This window comes from Phyllobates terribilis, unplaced genomic scaffold (assembly GCF_046119375.1).
Source record: "Phyllobates terribilis strain yellow unplaced genomic scaffold, ASM4611937v1 Scaffold_11__3_contigs__length_659146591, whole genome shotgun sequence".
In the NCBI taxonomy this organism is placed as follows: Eukaryota; Metazoa; Chordata; class Amphibia; order Anura; family Dendrobatidae; genus Phyllobates; species Phyllobates terribilis.
Genome location: NW_027362771.1, coordinates 89,844,550 through 89,861,520, shown reverse-complemented (window position 1 = coordinate 89,861,520; position 16,971 = coordinate 89,844,550). Strand labels below are relative to the sequence as shown.

The 16,971-nt window shown below is 44.1% G+C and overlaps 1 protein-coding gene across 2 annotated transcripts in view; it reads left to right on the top strand.

The window, feature by feature from the left end:
* Positions 1-794: 794 nt before the first annotated feature.
* The window catches only part of SH3TC2 (SH3 domain and tetratricopeptide repeats 2), a 134,486-nt gene continuing 118,309 nt past the window's right edge, over positions 795-16,971 (top strand). Inside the window, exon 1 of one of the 2 annotated variants that reach the window (XM_073651320.1) lies at positions 795-948. In XM_073651320.1, the coding sequence (XP_073507421.1) occupies positions 810-948 (139 nt within the window). In that variant the 5' untranslated portion in view covers positions 795-809. Of the gene's footprint in view, positions 949-14,437; positions 14,568-16,971 lie in introns of those variants that run through there. The other variant, XM_073651322.1, reaches the window with a different exon arrangement.

The following is a 16,971-nucleotide window of genomic DNA, read 5'->3' as shown; positions in this document are numbered from 1 at the left end:
AGTATTATCATCCAAAAATAACTCGTGCTTTCCTCTTCCTTTCTGTTTCTAGTTTACATGGTTACAAGACATCTGAGACCAGATTCCTGTTTGGAATTTCTTTAGGCTTACTAGCAAATTATTTTGGCAGGCTTTTCCCACTTTTCTGTCATTTGTTACCAATAGGCATCGGATTGCTTAGAGATTGTGTCCAGCAATGAACTGGTTTGACTGGCCTTGTGAGATATTTCTAAATTAAGCACCTTTTACAGCCGCCTTCAGGACCAGTATAAATAACATCTGCATAGGAGTAAACAGGGAGATCTCACTTTGCTACTTGTTCCAAGACTAAACATATTTTGTGTGTTTTTCTTGTATACAAAACACACTTGTCTCAATGTCTATCCTCTAACCGGATGACCTAAGTCAGTCTGAAGGACCCTGTGAATACCAGCCAGAATAGATAAGGTCTTCCAGACAGCAGAACAAGTTTTAAACCTGTTTTCTTTGTTGTTGCCATTATGTTCATTCGCTTCCTTAAAGTTTTTGTCTTAGAGGTACCATACTCTGCATTTTCTCATTCACTGTTTTCCAAAGATCTTGTCCATTAGGATTATTGTCCAGCAAATGTAAGCTGTGTCCCATGTTGACAAGCACTGCTGAATTGTACCTGGCGGGGAGTGGTGATATTGATTTGATTTAATAATTAATGCACTCTGGATACGGGAATAACTCTTAGCATTGAGACGCTTTCAGTCTACTACTTGAAGTCATTACGCAACTTTGGATGATTGCTGGTTAATGGAATTTCAGAAACATACCAAGACGAAATGGAAGATGGACGTATGAACACGTTGTACCAGTTGGCCAGGAATTCCAACAGCAGAGCATCTTGGTATAATAATTGCCATCCAAAAGTACGAACATATTCCCTTTGGAAAGCTCTACGAAGACATGCCTCAGAATTCGGTAAGTGCAATCCTTTACATTGGCCACCATAGGAAGCCATCAGACACCAGAGTTTATTTAATCTTTAGATAATGATAAAGATAATGGAGTTTTCTTTTTACTTTTCTATTGGAAAACTTTTTGATTCAATATTACATTTTTATTTTAATTATAGCTATCCTAATATTTCTCATTTCTGATAGCTTACTGCTATTGATTGTAGCTTGCTTTTAGAAGCCAAATGACTTGCTGTATCTTCTAGAATCAATATGCACTGCTCTGTTATAGAAGACCAACACCTACATAATATAATAGAATATCATAGAATATAAATGGAAGTACTGGATTTGTCTATGTCAATACAATAACACTAAATAGTTAAAATCACACATTCTGAAATATACATCATTCAATTTCTGAACACAGGAAATACTATTTTTTTTTAGCACTGTCGTCTCAATCAGGATGATTTGCTTTCATTCCTTAGTGCTGTTTGATTAAATCTTAGAGGTTACAGCATGGTTTACCACACGGAAGCAATGTTATCTATGCATACATAATTGTAGAGGGAGAAAGATGTCTTACTTCTTCCAGCTATAACCACATTGCATCAAATATAAAGCAGAGAGATGGCAGTCACTAAACTATTACATAGTGTTGCCATGTAACTATTGTGAGTGCATATTCATTAAAGTAATAATGGCATTATTGGAATTAAAAATGGATCTGTTGAATTCATAGTATACAATTTGGGGATTTTAAGAATGCCTTAACTAAGATAAGAAACAAATTATATAGGTTGGGTGGATTTTTTTTTTAAATATTAGTTAAATAATTAACTTTATGCTAATTAAGTATGTAAATATGCAGTCTGTTTATAGAGAACATAAACCCAATGTCCAGTAGTTATCAGTTAGAATAGATCCAGCAGCAATTCTTTGACAAAAACGTTGTGAAGACACAACTTGTTGTCCACCTGAAAATACTGATTTCTACTGGATCCGTTTTTTAACATTGAAGTCTACGGAAAAAGGATCAGTTAAATTGCCATACGTATTTCTCCCATTTGAAAATAATCCGTTTTTTGCTTATTGCATCAGTTTCAAATAGATGATTACTTGACAGTTCACATGTCCAGTAGTATATGTTAAATATGTATTTTTCCTCCTCCAGTAAGCGAAAAATGGATGCTTTTCAAATGGCAGAAAAAAGGATTGTTATATATATGTTATAAAATATATATAAAATGTTATATATAGAGTGGCTTTTTTAGCTTGCATCTGTTTACATTTGTCTTTCTGTTTGGAAGTGACGGTCAGTCTTTTGATATTTGTAATACTCGCCTTCTGACTGAGCACTCCACCCATCAGTCTATGGCAGTTTTAAATAGAGCTTGATCCTGCCTGCCCATATAATTGTAGGTTTTTAGCCAGGGAGAGGTATCATATTAGGTCAGGGTCCCAACAACGGGTATGTCTTAAAGCTGACTGTTGGCCATACATGAATTGGCCAATTTATGCGCTAAGTTCCTTCATTTTTAACTTATTTTCTATAGCAGTAATGCAATTCCAATTTCATTAATTCAATGTTTACATAGTATAGCGTTTCAGAGTGCATTTGTATTCAGCCCCCCTGAGCTAATACTTTGTAGGACCAGTTTTCTCTGCAATTACTGTTGTAAATCTTTTGGGGTATGTCTCTACCAGATAAGCACATCTAAAGGATGGCATTTTTTCCTATTCTACTTTGCAAACAAACTCTAGCTCAGTGAGATTTGGTTGGGGAGCATCTGTGATTCTCAATGGGATTTAGGTGTGGACTTTGACTGGGCCATACAAAACAAATGAATAAGCTTTGATCTAAACCATTCAATTCTAGGTGTGACAGTAGATTTAGGGTCATTGTTCTGCTGGAAGGTGAACCCACGCCCCAGTATCAAGTCTTTTGCAGCCTCTAACAGTTTTCCTTCAGGATTGCCCTGTATCTAGATCCATCCATCTTCCAATCCATGCTGACTAGCTTCTCTGTCCCTGCTGAAGAAAAGCATCCCCACAGCATGATGCTGCCTCCAACATGTTTGATGGTGGGGATGGTGTTTTCGGGGTGATGTCTAATGTTAGTTTTGCATTTAGCCCTAAAAGTTCTGCTTTGGTCTCATCTGACCTCAGCACCTTCTTCCACACGCTAGCTGTTTCCCCTATCTGGCTTTTTGCAAACTGCAAAAAGGACTTCTTACAGCTTGCTTTCAAAAATGGCTTTCTTCTTGCCACTCTTCCATAAAGGCCAGATTTGTGGAGTATATGACTAATAATTGTCTTGCGGACAGATTCTATCACCTGAGCTGTGGATCTCTGTAACTCTTCTAAAGTAACCATGGGCATCTTGGCTGTTTCTCTAATTAGTGCTCTCCTTGCTTGTAATGTCAGTTTAGGTGGACTACCGCCATGTCTTGGTAGGTTTGCAGTTGTGCCATACTCCTTCGATTTTTGGATGTTGGATTGAGACGTTCAAAACTTGGGCTATTTTTTTGTAACCTAACCCAACTTTACTCTTTTCTACAACTTTATTCCTTTCCTGTCTGGTGTGTTTCTTGGTTTTCATTATGCTGTTTGATCCCTAACGCTCTCAAACAAACCTCTGAGGTCTTCAAAGAACAGAAATAATATTAAACTTAAAGTGTTATATATTAATAAGCATCAATATGAGACACAATGGAGCTAACAATATAATATGCCATCAAAAGAAGGGTAAGGAATTTTGCAAATGCTGCAAGCTTTAAAGCCGACCTATTACCAGATTGTGGAATAAAAATTGAATATATTATTAAATTAATTTCTAATACCTGAAGCTGTATAATCCTGATATGAAGATGAGCATTTTATGCGTTAATTTATTTTACACTATTCTGATAGTTTTATAGTTGTACAACTTGTTACTTCCTACACACCCCGTGATAAAGGGATACAGAACTTGCACATTTGTTACCCTTCTTTTCATTGCGTATTGCATACTGTATGTGGCTCCACAGCGGTGTTCATACTGTGAACTGACAGTAATCTAGTCAACAAGAAAATGTACCTGGCTGGGTGCCTTGAAGCAATGATAGATGGTACGTTTAAGCAAGTTCAAGTACAAGGTGTGTTACTATCTAGATAACAGCAACACTAATGCAGATGTCTAGTCCCAGTAATGAGACATTGCAGGAGGTGGAGATCCCTTACTTATTGATGGTTGAATGTGAAGTATTGCATGCTTATATCTGGATGGGAGGTAAGGGCATACAAAACTAAGTGAAAACATTAGATCAATTGATCAGATGCAGCTGAAGAGTGGTGAAACAAGTAACAGCATGGCAGCCAGTTTAAGGCAGTGAACTGATAGCTACAGCTGATGGGCTACAGTCAAGTTGAGTGGACAGAGATTGTCATCTGTGGGAAAATTACTTCTCTTGCAAAGGGACCAGCTGGCTATCCATGCAGGTGTGCTGTGTAGCCTCGTGAAATTACCAACTGAGACATGTCACACATAACAAATTGTATTACTGGAAAAACAGAGAGGGACAGTGGTGACATATACAAGAAAGTTAATTTTGGGTCTGTGAAGATGTTCAATAAACTGAAGTTTTGAAACTTATTTGCAAAAGGTAACCCATGAGAGTTGTATAGATGAAGAACTGCAATACAGAATAAGCTAGAGAAAGCTAATGGATATCATTCAGACCTCCTGCTCCCTACAGGTAGTAATCATTCATCACTTCACTTTGTTTGCAGTGGAGGTCACCTTGCTAGATGGGGCAGTAGAATCTACAGCTCTGTGGAAAAATGTCATCATGCCCTATGGATTCCTAGGAAAGCCACATTCAGGCCAAGGGGATGCTTTACATTTAGGGTTATTGAAAAGATGTACTGGTTCTATCAGATATAGATGACATTATACCTTTACACCCTAAGGGATCTAACACACAATAGAGGTTTGCCATACTATGTTGCTGAGTTTGCATGAGTGCATAACAGGGCTGTTCTGTAAAAAGCAACATTGCCTTGAGGAAGAAGAGTAGCCTGAAGGCTTGAATGGAAATACATAGCAAAATGGTTTTATGTTTTGGTGGCCCATTGATTGGGCCCTCGTACACACACTGACAATCTAAAACAAAAGAAGCTGACATTGCAGTTACTATTTGGAGTCATTAGGCATGACAGGTTTGAGAGAAGAGCCAGGAACTTCAATGGAGCGACTCCCTTGAAGTGATACGTCAGACCAATCCCAGCTTCTAGTACCTATTCAAACTATACACTGGAACATGGCTAAGAAATGTGTACAGTACAGACCAAAAGTTTGGACACACCTTCTCATTTAAAGATTTTTCTGTATTTTCATGACTATGAAAATTGTACATTCACACTGAAGGCATCAAAACTATGAATTAACACATGTGGAATTATATACTTAACAAAAAAGTGTGAAACAACTGAAAATATGTCTCATATTCTAGGTTCTTCAAAGTAGCCACCTTTAGCTTTGATAACTGCTTTGAACACTCTTGGCATTCTCTTGATGAGCTTCAAGAGGTAGTCACCGGAAAAGGTTTTCACTTCACAGGTGTGCCCTGTCAGGTTTAATAAGTGGGATTTCTTGCCTTATAAATGGGGTTGGGACCATCAGTTGTGTTGTGCAGAAGTCAGGTGGATACACAGCTGATAGTCCTACTGAATAGACTGTTAGAATTTTTATTATGGCAAGAAAAAAGTAGCTAAGTAAAGAAAAATGAGTGGTCATCATTATTTTAAGAAATGAAGGTCAGTCAGTGTGAAAAATTAGGCAAACTTTGAAAGTGTCCCCAAGTGCAGTTGCAAAAAACATCATGCGCTACAAAGAAACTGGCTCACATGAGGACCGCCCCAGGAAAGGAAGACCAAGAGTCACCTCTGCTTCGGAGGATAAGTTTATCCAAGTCACCAGCCTCAGAAATCGCAGGTTAACAGCAGCTCAGATTAGAGACCAGGTCAATGCCACACAGAGTTCTAGCAGCAGACACATCTCTACAACAACTGCTAAGAGGAGACTTTGTGCAGCAGGCCTTCATGGTAAAATAGCTGCTAGGAAACCACTGCTAAGGACAGGCAACCAGCAGAAGAGACTTGTTTAGGCTAAAGAACACCAGGAATGGACATTAGACCAGTGGAAATCTGTGATTTGGTCTGATGAGTCCAAATTTGAGATCTTTGGTTCCAACCACCGTGTCTTTGTGCGACGCAGAAAAGGTGAACGGATGGACTCTACATGCCTGGTTCCCACCGTGAAGCATGGAGGAGGAGGTGTGATGGTGTGGGGGTGCTTTGCTGATGACACTGTTGGGGATTTATTCAAAATTGAAGGCATACTGAACCAGCATGGCTACCACAGCATCTTGCAGCGGCATGCTATTCCATCCGGTTTGCGTTTAGTTGGACCATCATTTATTTTTCAACAGGACAATGACCCCAAACACACCTCCAGGCTGTGTATAGGCTATTTGACCAAGAAGGTGAGTGATGGGGTGTTACGCCAGATGACCTGGCCTCCACAGTCACCAGACTTGAACCCAATCGAGATGGTTTGTGGTGAGCTGGACCGCAGAGTGAAGGTAAAAGGGCCAACAAGTGCTAAGTGTAGCGCCCCGAGGGTTCGGCCGCTACAGGGGTATTGCACCTCACCCAGAGGTGTGATATTCCACTCCCGGGTAAGGAGGGAGTGTGGACCAGGGCTCGTTTAGCTGCATGCATCACACACACCCCATTTCCGGGGGACAGCTCAACGGTGCTCCCACGAGACAGAAGTGCAGGCACGACAGCATCTGTCCCTGGCTGGAGTGGGGAGGGGGAAGCACACCCAGTGATGTAGGAGCAGATAGGGGTTGGGTCTCTGGGCATAGGTAGGAGCCCATTGGTTGCAAGTCACCTTGGCTCATACACAGAAAGGGAGGTATATAAGGTGGGCACCATCTTAGTTCTGGGAGTAGAAGAAGTGAGTTCAGTACAGTTCAGCCAGGAGGGCTGACAGGGAGCTGTGGCTCAGCCAGGGCCCAGCTCCACGAGGCAGGACTGGAGTGAAGGCCAGAGCCAGAGGAGAAGGACAGTAACAGCAAGGAACAGGAACAGAAAGGAAAGAAAGAAAGGAACAGAACACCAAGAGAGGCCCAGAGACACGAAGGCTGAAGGAACCCCAAAGGCCCAGGAGATTGCGGGTGACGGGTTGGCAGAACAGGGTACCGGATCCCAAGTTGGTGGAGGTGACTAATCCTCAGCCAAGGACCGGTGGTCGCGATCTCATCTTGGTCCGATCCCTCACTACACCTACTAGAAAGGCATACCACATAGGGTCAGGGCAGTGAGCACGAAGCCCTCCCAAGAGAAGGCCCGAGGCAGCTGGACAAAAGTAGTGTCACTGGTGGGGCACGGCCAGAGAAAGGAATAGAAGGGAGTCCTGGGCCACACTCCGGAATTACCTGGGGGTTGACCGAGCCCCTTGCCTGGTGGATGCAGCACGGCTCGGGCAGTCCCACCTGCACACAAGTGACCTGGATGAGAACTGTGAGTAAAGCATTTGAACTGCAACACCTTGTCTCTGTGCTTTCTCACCGCGTCAGCACTACTAGTACTGGGACGCCCGCACCATCACTCCCATATTCTACTACACTGCCCTGGGGCTGCACTCCTCCCGTGGGGAGTCACACCACCTCAGCTGCATACCCCATCAGCCCCAGCGGTCTGCCTTGCAGCGGCGGTCCGCACTGACCGCAATCCACGGGTGGCGTAGTCGGACAATTAACTTAAAACCCTATAAAGACTGCCACTGGTTTGACCACCCTGAGCCACGGGACCGGGTCGCCGCCACGGAGACTACAAACCCCAGCATCCCCCAGAGACCTGGTTTCGGGTATCCCACACACGTCCACACTAGGCCCAGGGGGCGAGTCAACTTTTGGCGTAGTCGGCAGGATCGTTACCAGCCCGCCACAAACGGGTATTGCGCGCCTGAAAAGAGACTGTTTTATTGTATTAAAGATGGCGCCCGCCCATGAAGAACGAGCGCCATAATGTGCACGCCAAAAGACAACAGGAAATCACCTCCCATCGTGGGCCAGGTCCCAGAATGGCGCCAAAGAAGGAGCCCACCCCCAACAGCCATGAGTGCGGCTGTGGAAATGTCCATCAACGTGGGGGGGCTGCCCCTGAAGGTGATTGTCAGCAGGTGGTCCCAAGACCACCCCCCATGGGGGCGGACTGGAAAGAAAACTGTGGGGCAGGGTGCTGTCTGGATCAGTCTGGACACACCGCACCCGGAGATGGAAGGAGCCGCAAACCCCACCAGCACCCTGGCCCGCAGCCAGCTGCAGGCCGAACCACCGTGCAGCCTGACGGAGTTGCTGGCGCAGCTGCCCAGAGACCCGGAGTGTGCGCGAGTAGCGCTAGAAGATCTAAATCGGAGGATGGTCCGGGCGCAGCGAGATGTGTCTGCCGGATGGAAGGAGGAGTTCGCCCAGCAGCATGTAAATAGCCAGCAGGAGACAACACCAGGGCCGAGCAGCACGCCTGCCTCCGAGGTCGGTGAAGGTGGACCAGCAGCTGCGGACGACACCGCGGAGGAGGCCACAGAGACTGAGGCAGGTATCGGGGACGTCATCACCCCAAACCCTGAGGCCACCAGGCTGCTCCCACCTTCCGTTGCGGGACCCGAAGCCCCGGGGACCGTACCTGACACCACGCCTCCACCGCCGCCAGCTAGGCCTCAGGCTGCCAGTGTCGCTGTCACGCCCCGCCCCACGCTGTGCCCTTTGAACCCGGGCGCAGTAAAGAGAGAGACGTCACAGGCCGGGACGCAAGGCCTAGTGCACCCGGGCGCCACTGCCTCACCAGCGCCCCCTACCTTGACTGCGCCACTCCCGGGCACGACCAGCAGACAACCACTGGCCTGGTCGCAAGGCCGAGCGCCCCCGGGCGCTGCTTCCCGATTGGGGTCCCCTGCCATACCACCTCTGGATGTGGACCTGTTTGCCCACCATACTGGTCCGGATGGACTGCCGCTGGAATGGCCGGCTGAACTGACCAGCGGTCAGCCCTGGAAAACCCAGCCCCTGCGCGAGCCTCTGATACCGGCTCCGGAGCCCGCAGAGAACACCCCGCTCCCGCTGGAAGACGCCCAATTTGAGTGGGACCCCACTGGCGAAAATCTAATGTGGTTCCCCCAAGAAACCCGGGCGGACGCAGCCCGTAGCCTGGAGTCCTGCCGTTAGCAGCTGGCAATCTTCGAGAGAGAGCGGCGGCAGAGACGCATCAGGGAGGAGCGACTCCAAGCCCGGAGCGCGGAACAAAAGCGGAGGGCCCGCCAGGACTCCCAAGCCATTCGCGGTCCTCGAGCCACCGGGACCGTGGCAAAGTTCCAGCTGGAGCACGGATGGTGCTTCATTAGAGACCCGGAGGCCGCAACCGACGTCTTCGTGACCAGAAGAGACGTTGAAAGTCACCTGCCAGAGGGACATCATGGACATGACCTGTACCCTGGTGACGTGGTGACTTACACCCGGCACAAGGGCGCCAAAGGACTGTATGCCCTTCATATCCACCGCTTGACTGAGGAGGAACTGCAGTACCGCCCAGACACTGAGTACCCAGAGGGTCCGGACGGATCTGAAGACTACCCAGAAGAAGGAGCATCAGGAGGACACCGTTACCAGTGAACGGTAAAGTGGAACTGTAAATAGTTACCCGTCAGGGTATGAGGATTGTTGATGAGATTGTTTCCTGATAAAAGTTGCCCTCTATATCCCTAAGTTATCTGGCTGGGGACTGAGAACAGCCATTCCCCCTTTTCTACCTGGCCGAGGACTGGGAACGGCCAATCCCCTGTAAATAGTTGCGCTTCTTAAAGCGCCCCCTACTGGTTTTATAAAAAGACTGCAACGTCTACCTCAGAACAAATTAATTGGACTGTTGCACCTTTAAGAAGAAGGAACACCTGGTCGCAAGTTGCACCGTGGCCTGAACTCAAGAATGTGTTTTTGAAAAAAAAAAAAGAAAATTGTTTCACTTGAAAATGTTTAACATGAAAAGGTTTATATGCTGCTAGAGTAATAATGCAAATGTTTTATGTGATGTTTTATATGATAAAAGAGTTCCGGTAGTTTTGACCATAGCTAGTGAAAGAAGAATGTTGAAGAAAAGAAAAAGTGTATCAGTAACATTGTAAAGAGAAAAGTGCCTCCCATAAAGGGAGGGGTTAAACAGTTAGTGTCTTATATGCGAATGCATTCTAAAAATTTTGTATGTTTTAAATTGTTTTTATTCTTTTCCAGCCCGAGGACGTGCTGTGGTTTACCAGGGGGGAATGCAGCGCCCCAAGGGTTCGGCCGCTACAGGGGTATTGCACCTCACCCAGAGGTGTGATATTCCACTCCCGGGTAAGGAGGGAGTGTGGACCAGGGCTCGTTTAGCTCCATGCATCACACACACCCCATTTCCGGGGGACAGCTCAACGGTGCTCCCACGAGACAGAAGTGCAGGCACGACAGCATCTGTCCCTGGCTGGAGTGGGGAGGGGGAAGCACACCCATTGATGTTGGAGCAGATAGGGGTTGGGTCTCTGGGCATAGGTAGGAGCCCATTGGTTGCAAGTCACCTTGGCTCATACACAGAAAGGGAGGGATATAAGGTGGGCACCATCTTAGTTCTGGGAGTAGAAGAAGTGAGTCCAGTACAGTTCAGCCAGGAGGGCTGACAGGGAGCTGTGGCTCAGCCAGGGCCCAGCTCCACGAGGCAGGCCTGGAGTGAAGGCCAGAGCCAGAGGAGAAGGACAGTAACAGCAAGGAACAGGAACAGAAAGGAAAGAAAGAAAGGAACAGAACACCAAGAGAGGCCCAGAGACACGAAGGCTGAAGGAACCCCAAAGGCCCAGGAGATTGCGGGTGACGTGTTGGCAGAACAGGGTACCGGATCCCAAGTTGATGGAGGTGACTAATCCTCAGCCAAGGACCGGCGGTCGCGATCACATCTTGGTGCGACCCCTCACTACACCTACTAGAAAGGCATACCACATAGGGTCAGGGCAGTGAGCACGAAGCCCTCCCAAGAGAAGGCCCGAGGCAGCTGGACAAAAGTAGTGTCACTGGTGGGGCACGGCCAGAGAAAGGAATAGAAGGGAGTCCTGGGCCACACTCCGGAATTACCTGGGGGTTGACCGAGCCCCTTGCCTGGTGGACGCAGCACGGCTCAGGCGGTCCCACCTGCGCACAAGTGACCTGGATGAGAACTGTGAGTAAAGCATTTGAACTGCAACACCTTGTCTCTGTGCTTTCTCACCGCGTCAGCACTACTAGTACTGGGACGCCCACACCATCACTCCCATCCTCTACTACACTGCCCTGGGGCTGCACTCCTCCCGTGGGGAGTCACACCACCTCAGCTGCATACCCCATCAGCCCCAGCGGTCTGCCTTGCAGCGGCGGTCCGTACTGACCGCAATCCACGGGTGGCGTAGTCGGACAATTAACTTAAAACCCTATAAAGACTGCCACTGGTTTGACCACCCTGAGCCACGGGACCGGGTCGCCGCCACGGAGACTACAAACCCCAGCATCCCCCAGAGACCTGGTTCCGGGTATCCCACACACGTCCACACTAGGCCCAGGGGGCGAGTCACTAAGCATCTCTGGAAACTCCTTCAAGATTGTTGGAAGACCATTTCCGGTGACTACCTCTTGAATCTCATCAAGAGAATGCCAAGAGTGTGCAAAGCAGTCATCAAAGCAAAAGGTGGCTACTTTGAAGAACCTAGAATATAAGACATATTTTCAGTTGTTGGACACTTTTTTGTATATTCATGAAAATACAGAAAAAGTCTTTAAATGAGAAGGTGTGTCCAAACCTTTGGTCTGTACTGTATTTCTGATGAAATCACCAAAACCAACAGAAAAAAATGCTCTTGGTGGCTGCTACAAGAGGTGACAAAATGGCAAAAAAGAGATGACGGATCCACCACGCCAGAAGAAGATATGCCATTGGGGACAAATGTTCTCAGGTTAGACATCTACAGCAGTCCAATATAGAACTGAAGTTTCAAAAAATATGTGACTTAAACCTAAGTTGCCTTGTTCATCAAAGGGATGTAGCCTTTCTGGAAAGGGGCATGGCCTAATATGTTCTTTTGCCCAATTCTCTTGGAAGGTAACCTTCTTTCTAGTAGTGACATCTTCAAAGAGAGTAAGCATTCTTCAGTCATTCTGATTCTGATTTCTGATTTCAAGGAGACTTCAGTTGGGGTGCTTGTCCTCCTAGGGAATTCTCCTTGCTACATCATCATCGTGCCGCTGCATGTAAGGAAAGTTTACAACTTAGAATTTAAATCTACTTTCCCATAGACCTGTCTACAGCAGAAAACTTTCTATGTATGTAAACAACTATATATTTAAGAGAGGAGTTTAGTGGCCCAATTTATAGAGTTTCTTTGATTAAAAATTCTGTCTTATTAGCAGAATACAACATTGTACTTCTGAAGGGACTAATGGAAAACAGATTCTCATTCTAAACTGTATCAGCAAGGATCCTCGCTGATACTTTTTTATCATATGATCGGTAGACTGCCGAATTATGTATATCATTCTGAACTGTAAATCATGCTTTCATTACTGTGACATTTAGCTGAATTTGTAACGTTGACTTGACATTGAATAGTCGGTATCATTTGATGCATTTCATTGTTTCTCACTTTATTTCAGTTCGTCCATCTTGACAAACTGCACTATGGATTACCCCAATAATTAAATGTAATATTGTTACATATTTTTACTTATGTACACAATTATGTAAAAGTCTTCACACAAATGGATTTGAGGACTTTGTATTTGTAGTGACCTATTTGTAGAAAGATGTAGGTAGTAAATACCTTGGTGTTTTGTTTTTGATGTGCTTGTCAAGTTTATAGTTAACTACATTGTAAAGTTCATACTTTAAGGGTGGCTGGAGAGGACCAGGTGAGATGTCTTGGCTGCCCTAATGAACTCCGCTATGGGGAGCGGCAGGCAGCTCTGGTCAGAGTACAGTATGACAATTGCCGAAGCATTGCAGTCACAAGAATGTAAACATTTGTTACTATTCCCATTTGTCAAAATGATTATTTTTCAATAACACTTCACCATGTAAAATGCCTTTGCCCTGGTTGTCAGAGCTAGCCTTGTTTGTGAATAGTAGCAATGATCAATCTGCTACAATTACCAACAAGAACATTATAAGATCACATTTCATAATCATTCACTAAAAACTAAAGTTCATGTTCCATTTAAAGCCCATATCCAGAAGTACTGGTTATGTAGTATTTTATTCCCGCGGCTCCTCTAAATGTTTGTTTTTTGCGATATGGGCCTTTTTATTTGGTGCTACTTTTTATGGTCTTCCTCAACAGGGCATGTTTCAAGAAAAAAATAAATCATATTTTATTCTAATTTAAGTGTGAATAAAAAAAATAAAACAAATACATTGAACCTTTTTGTGTATTATTCCTTACCTGTAAATAAGGGCATTTTTCAATTAGGCTATTTGTAAGATGCATTAAATTAGTGGGTGCCTTTGTGCCCATTTAATGGCCCACAACTCTTCTTATTCAAAGAGCTGAGGTAGAACGACCCAGTTACTCCATACGCAAATTGCCTGTTCAGAGAGGAAGAGGACTTGAACTCTATAGCGCCACCTGTTGGAAGTAGCAATCCTAAAAGACAATATTGACCCTTTAATGAGCCTTGCCATATGACTTAGGATAAAAGCAAAATCTTAATTTGCAGACACGTGTTTTGGGGTGTTGCCCCTCCTTAGTGCAAAGTATGAGATCTGATTTGGATAAGAGACCTCTGACTGGGGTCTAAAGGGTAACAGCATTGCATGGCCTATAAGTCTCCTTGCACTGGCATATCAGCCATGTCACTACCTACTCCATGATGCCTTAAAAAGACAGACACTACTTTTGAATGGTAATGTTAACCTTTTGAACCCGTGAAAAGCAGGGAATACACAATTTTTTTTTTTTTTTCTATTTTGCGCATTTATGTTATAATCAAAGAAAGACGGTTAGTTCACAATTTCTTAGCTTCTAGCTGTCTTCGATAGTCCTACTAAACTCATTGGCGATGAGGCTCTTTTTTATTAATGTCAAATTATTGTAATTTGTACCTGCACTTTCTGCAGGATGCCACTTCTCAGAATATTTATCATCTTAGATGATATTTTTAGTTAATAATTGAAGCTGTATATTATTTTACACATGAATTTCCATTGCAAGATTTTGTAGTCCACTCTGATCAATGATGAATCCAGGGATAAAGACGGACATTCATTACAATTTTGTGGATTGTGCTGATGACAAGACGTGGTGGTGATGCATTATGAGGGTATAAGGTTCTGGGAAAAGTGGAAATCTCTGGTACATGCTTGATAAGGGACTAGTGAGGCATTCCTTCTCCAGTGTAGGAGGGAGGGGTTGAGTCTGCATACTCTTGGCTCACAGTCAGTGCATTCTACACTTGGAAACTACAGAGTCACACACCTAAATCCTGTCAAGACTCCAGCCATGCCCAGCACTACAGGGGACACCGTGATCAGAGGCAGTGGAGCGGTCTGGTAAGGGGACACTAGCATGGCACTTGTGTTTGCACTGGAATCATTTGGCTCATCTCTCATCTCAGCATTTATTTCTAGAGTAGAGCCAGGGTTGGTTGCTTGCAGTTAGACATGTGCACACACCTTATTTTATCTTGTCAATGGAAGAACTGTGCTCACTACACTTACAGAACTAGAAAAATCACATTGTTGCTTTTGACAGCCATTGAGCAATTTCAGATTGTTAATCACATATTTTTAGTAACATTGTAAACTTCTTTTTTTTTATGGAAAATGCATTGTTAACTATGTTTCTGCCTAGACATATGATGTCACAAGTTGTGTTGTATTTGACCCACATCAGAGTCAGTTTCCTTGAAAGCCAATCAGCATATTATTAGATATTAGAGATATGTAGCACCAATCATACCTGCTCCCTTGCTCCCTCACTTGTTTCTTCAGCTTAGTGGAGCCAGGTTTTTAATGCATTTTTCTGGTTACATTTTAATTCAGGTCAGTGTGTATGGTGTTCTATTACAAAACAATGTGTTGCCAGCACATGGAGTTAACCATCAGTAATGTCTAAAGTCAGCAAGTTTGGTGCTTTTAGAGCAGGATTTGAAAATGCTGCAACTAATGCAATTATTTGTGCACTATAATTCAAGTCTGTATTATTTATTTTTAACTTGGTGTCACTTTTAGAATTAAAGGTGTCACCCAACCCAACAATAAAAAAACAAAAACAAAAAAAAAAAACATCTTTAAATGTTTTAAAATAAAATAAAACAAAACATTACTCTCCTACCGATCCAGTGCAGAAGCTCTGGAAGTTCACAAAGTCTTTATTTACAAGTGGTCAGCAAGGGAAATCTGCAGCCATGATGCCACCAGTACAGCAGGTGACCACTGAGGCTACTGATTGGTCACATTTGGACCACTTTTAAACAGAGCTTCAAGATATTGAGCATGTAAAGCATTATTTTACGGCAGAAAAAAAAACTTTAATGAGAACCTGTCATTCGATTCATGCTGCCCAAACCACAGGCAACATGAATCTGAGCCTGGCTGTATGATCGCAACCTGGTATGTTTCTCTCTGAAATGCTCCAGAGTTCAGGGAAAAGATATATTGAAGAGTTGGCCCTGCACTTCTCTAGTGGATTTACAGATCTCTCTCTTTGTATACACATGCATATGAGAGAGACCTGGAAATCATCTTGGGTGGTGCAGGAAGAAGTCGGCTGAGGGCTCCACAAACTATGTTCTCTCTTCAACACAGAAACATTTCAGAAAAAAACATACAGAGTTTAACAGGTGTCCTTTAATACCATGTTCTCTGTCAGATTACAGCTGATCACTGGGGAAGCAGCCATACAGGATCCACGCAGAGGAGTATAATGTGTACATGAGTCCCAGGAAGAGGTTAGATAGATCATATGATTCAAATTGTATTTAAAGGGGTTATCTAGGCTTGGAAAAAATGGCAGATTACTTAAAGTGAATCTGTCAGCAGGTTTTTGCTATGTAATCTGAAGACAGCATGCTGTAGGTATTAAAACACAGACTTCAGGGATGCCTCCCTTGTCCATGGTTTTGTTTGCTTGCAATGATTGTTTTATCCCCAGGAGCTTATCATTGCTCTGACCCAGCTGTGCAAGCAAGGACCCCTCCTGTGATAAGGACCTCATTGTCTATTGACATTATATATGCAGAGTCGGTGTGGGCGGGGGCAGCTTCCTCAGCTCTGCTGCATTGCTAAGTATAAAAACTCTGTGTGAGAACTGTTGCACCCAGTAATCTAAATTATACATCGTTGGATTCAGGGTCTCTTTGCTTACATTACGCTGCTCTCAGATGAGGTAGTAAAAACCTGCTGACAAATTCCCTTTAAAAAACAATGCTACATCTGTCTACTGATTGGCTATGGTATTGCCTCTTGTGCTCATTCACTCCAATGAAGCTGAGCTGCAATTTCAGACATACAGTACAATAGACAGCTGTGGCAGGTTTTTTTTTTTTAATAAAGAAGCTATGTTTTTCTTTTCCTGGATATTCTCTTTAACATATTAAACTGTTTGACTGCTAGGGTACATACACTGTTCAAAAAAATAAAGGGAACACCCAAATAACACATCCTAGATCTGAATGAATGAAATATTCTCATTGAATACTTTGTTCTGTACAAAGTTGAATGTGCTGACAACACAATCACACAAAAATCATCAATGGAAATCAAATTTATTAACCAATGGAGGCCTGGATTTGGAGTCACCCCCCAAAATTAAAGTGGAAAAACACACTACAGGCTGATCCAACTTTGATGTAATGTCCTTAAAACAAGTCAAAATGAGGCTTTGTATTGTGTGTGGCCTCCACGTGCCTGTATGACCTCCCTACAATGCCTGGGCATGCTCCTGATGAGGTTT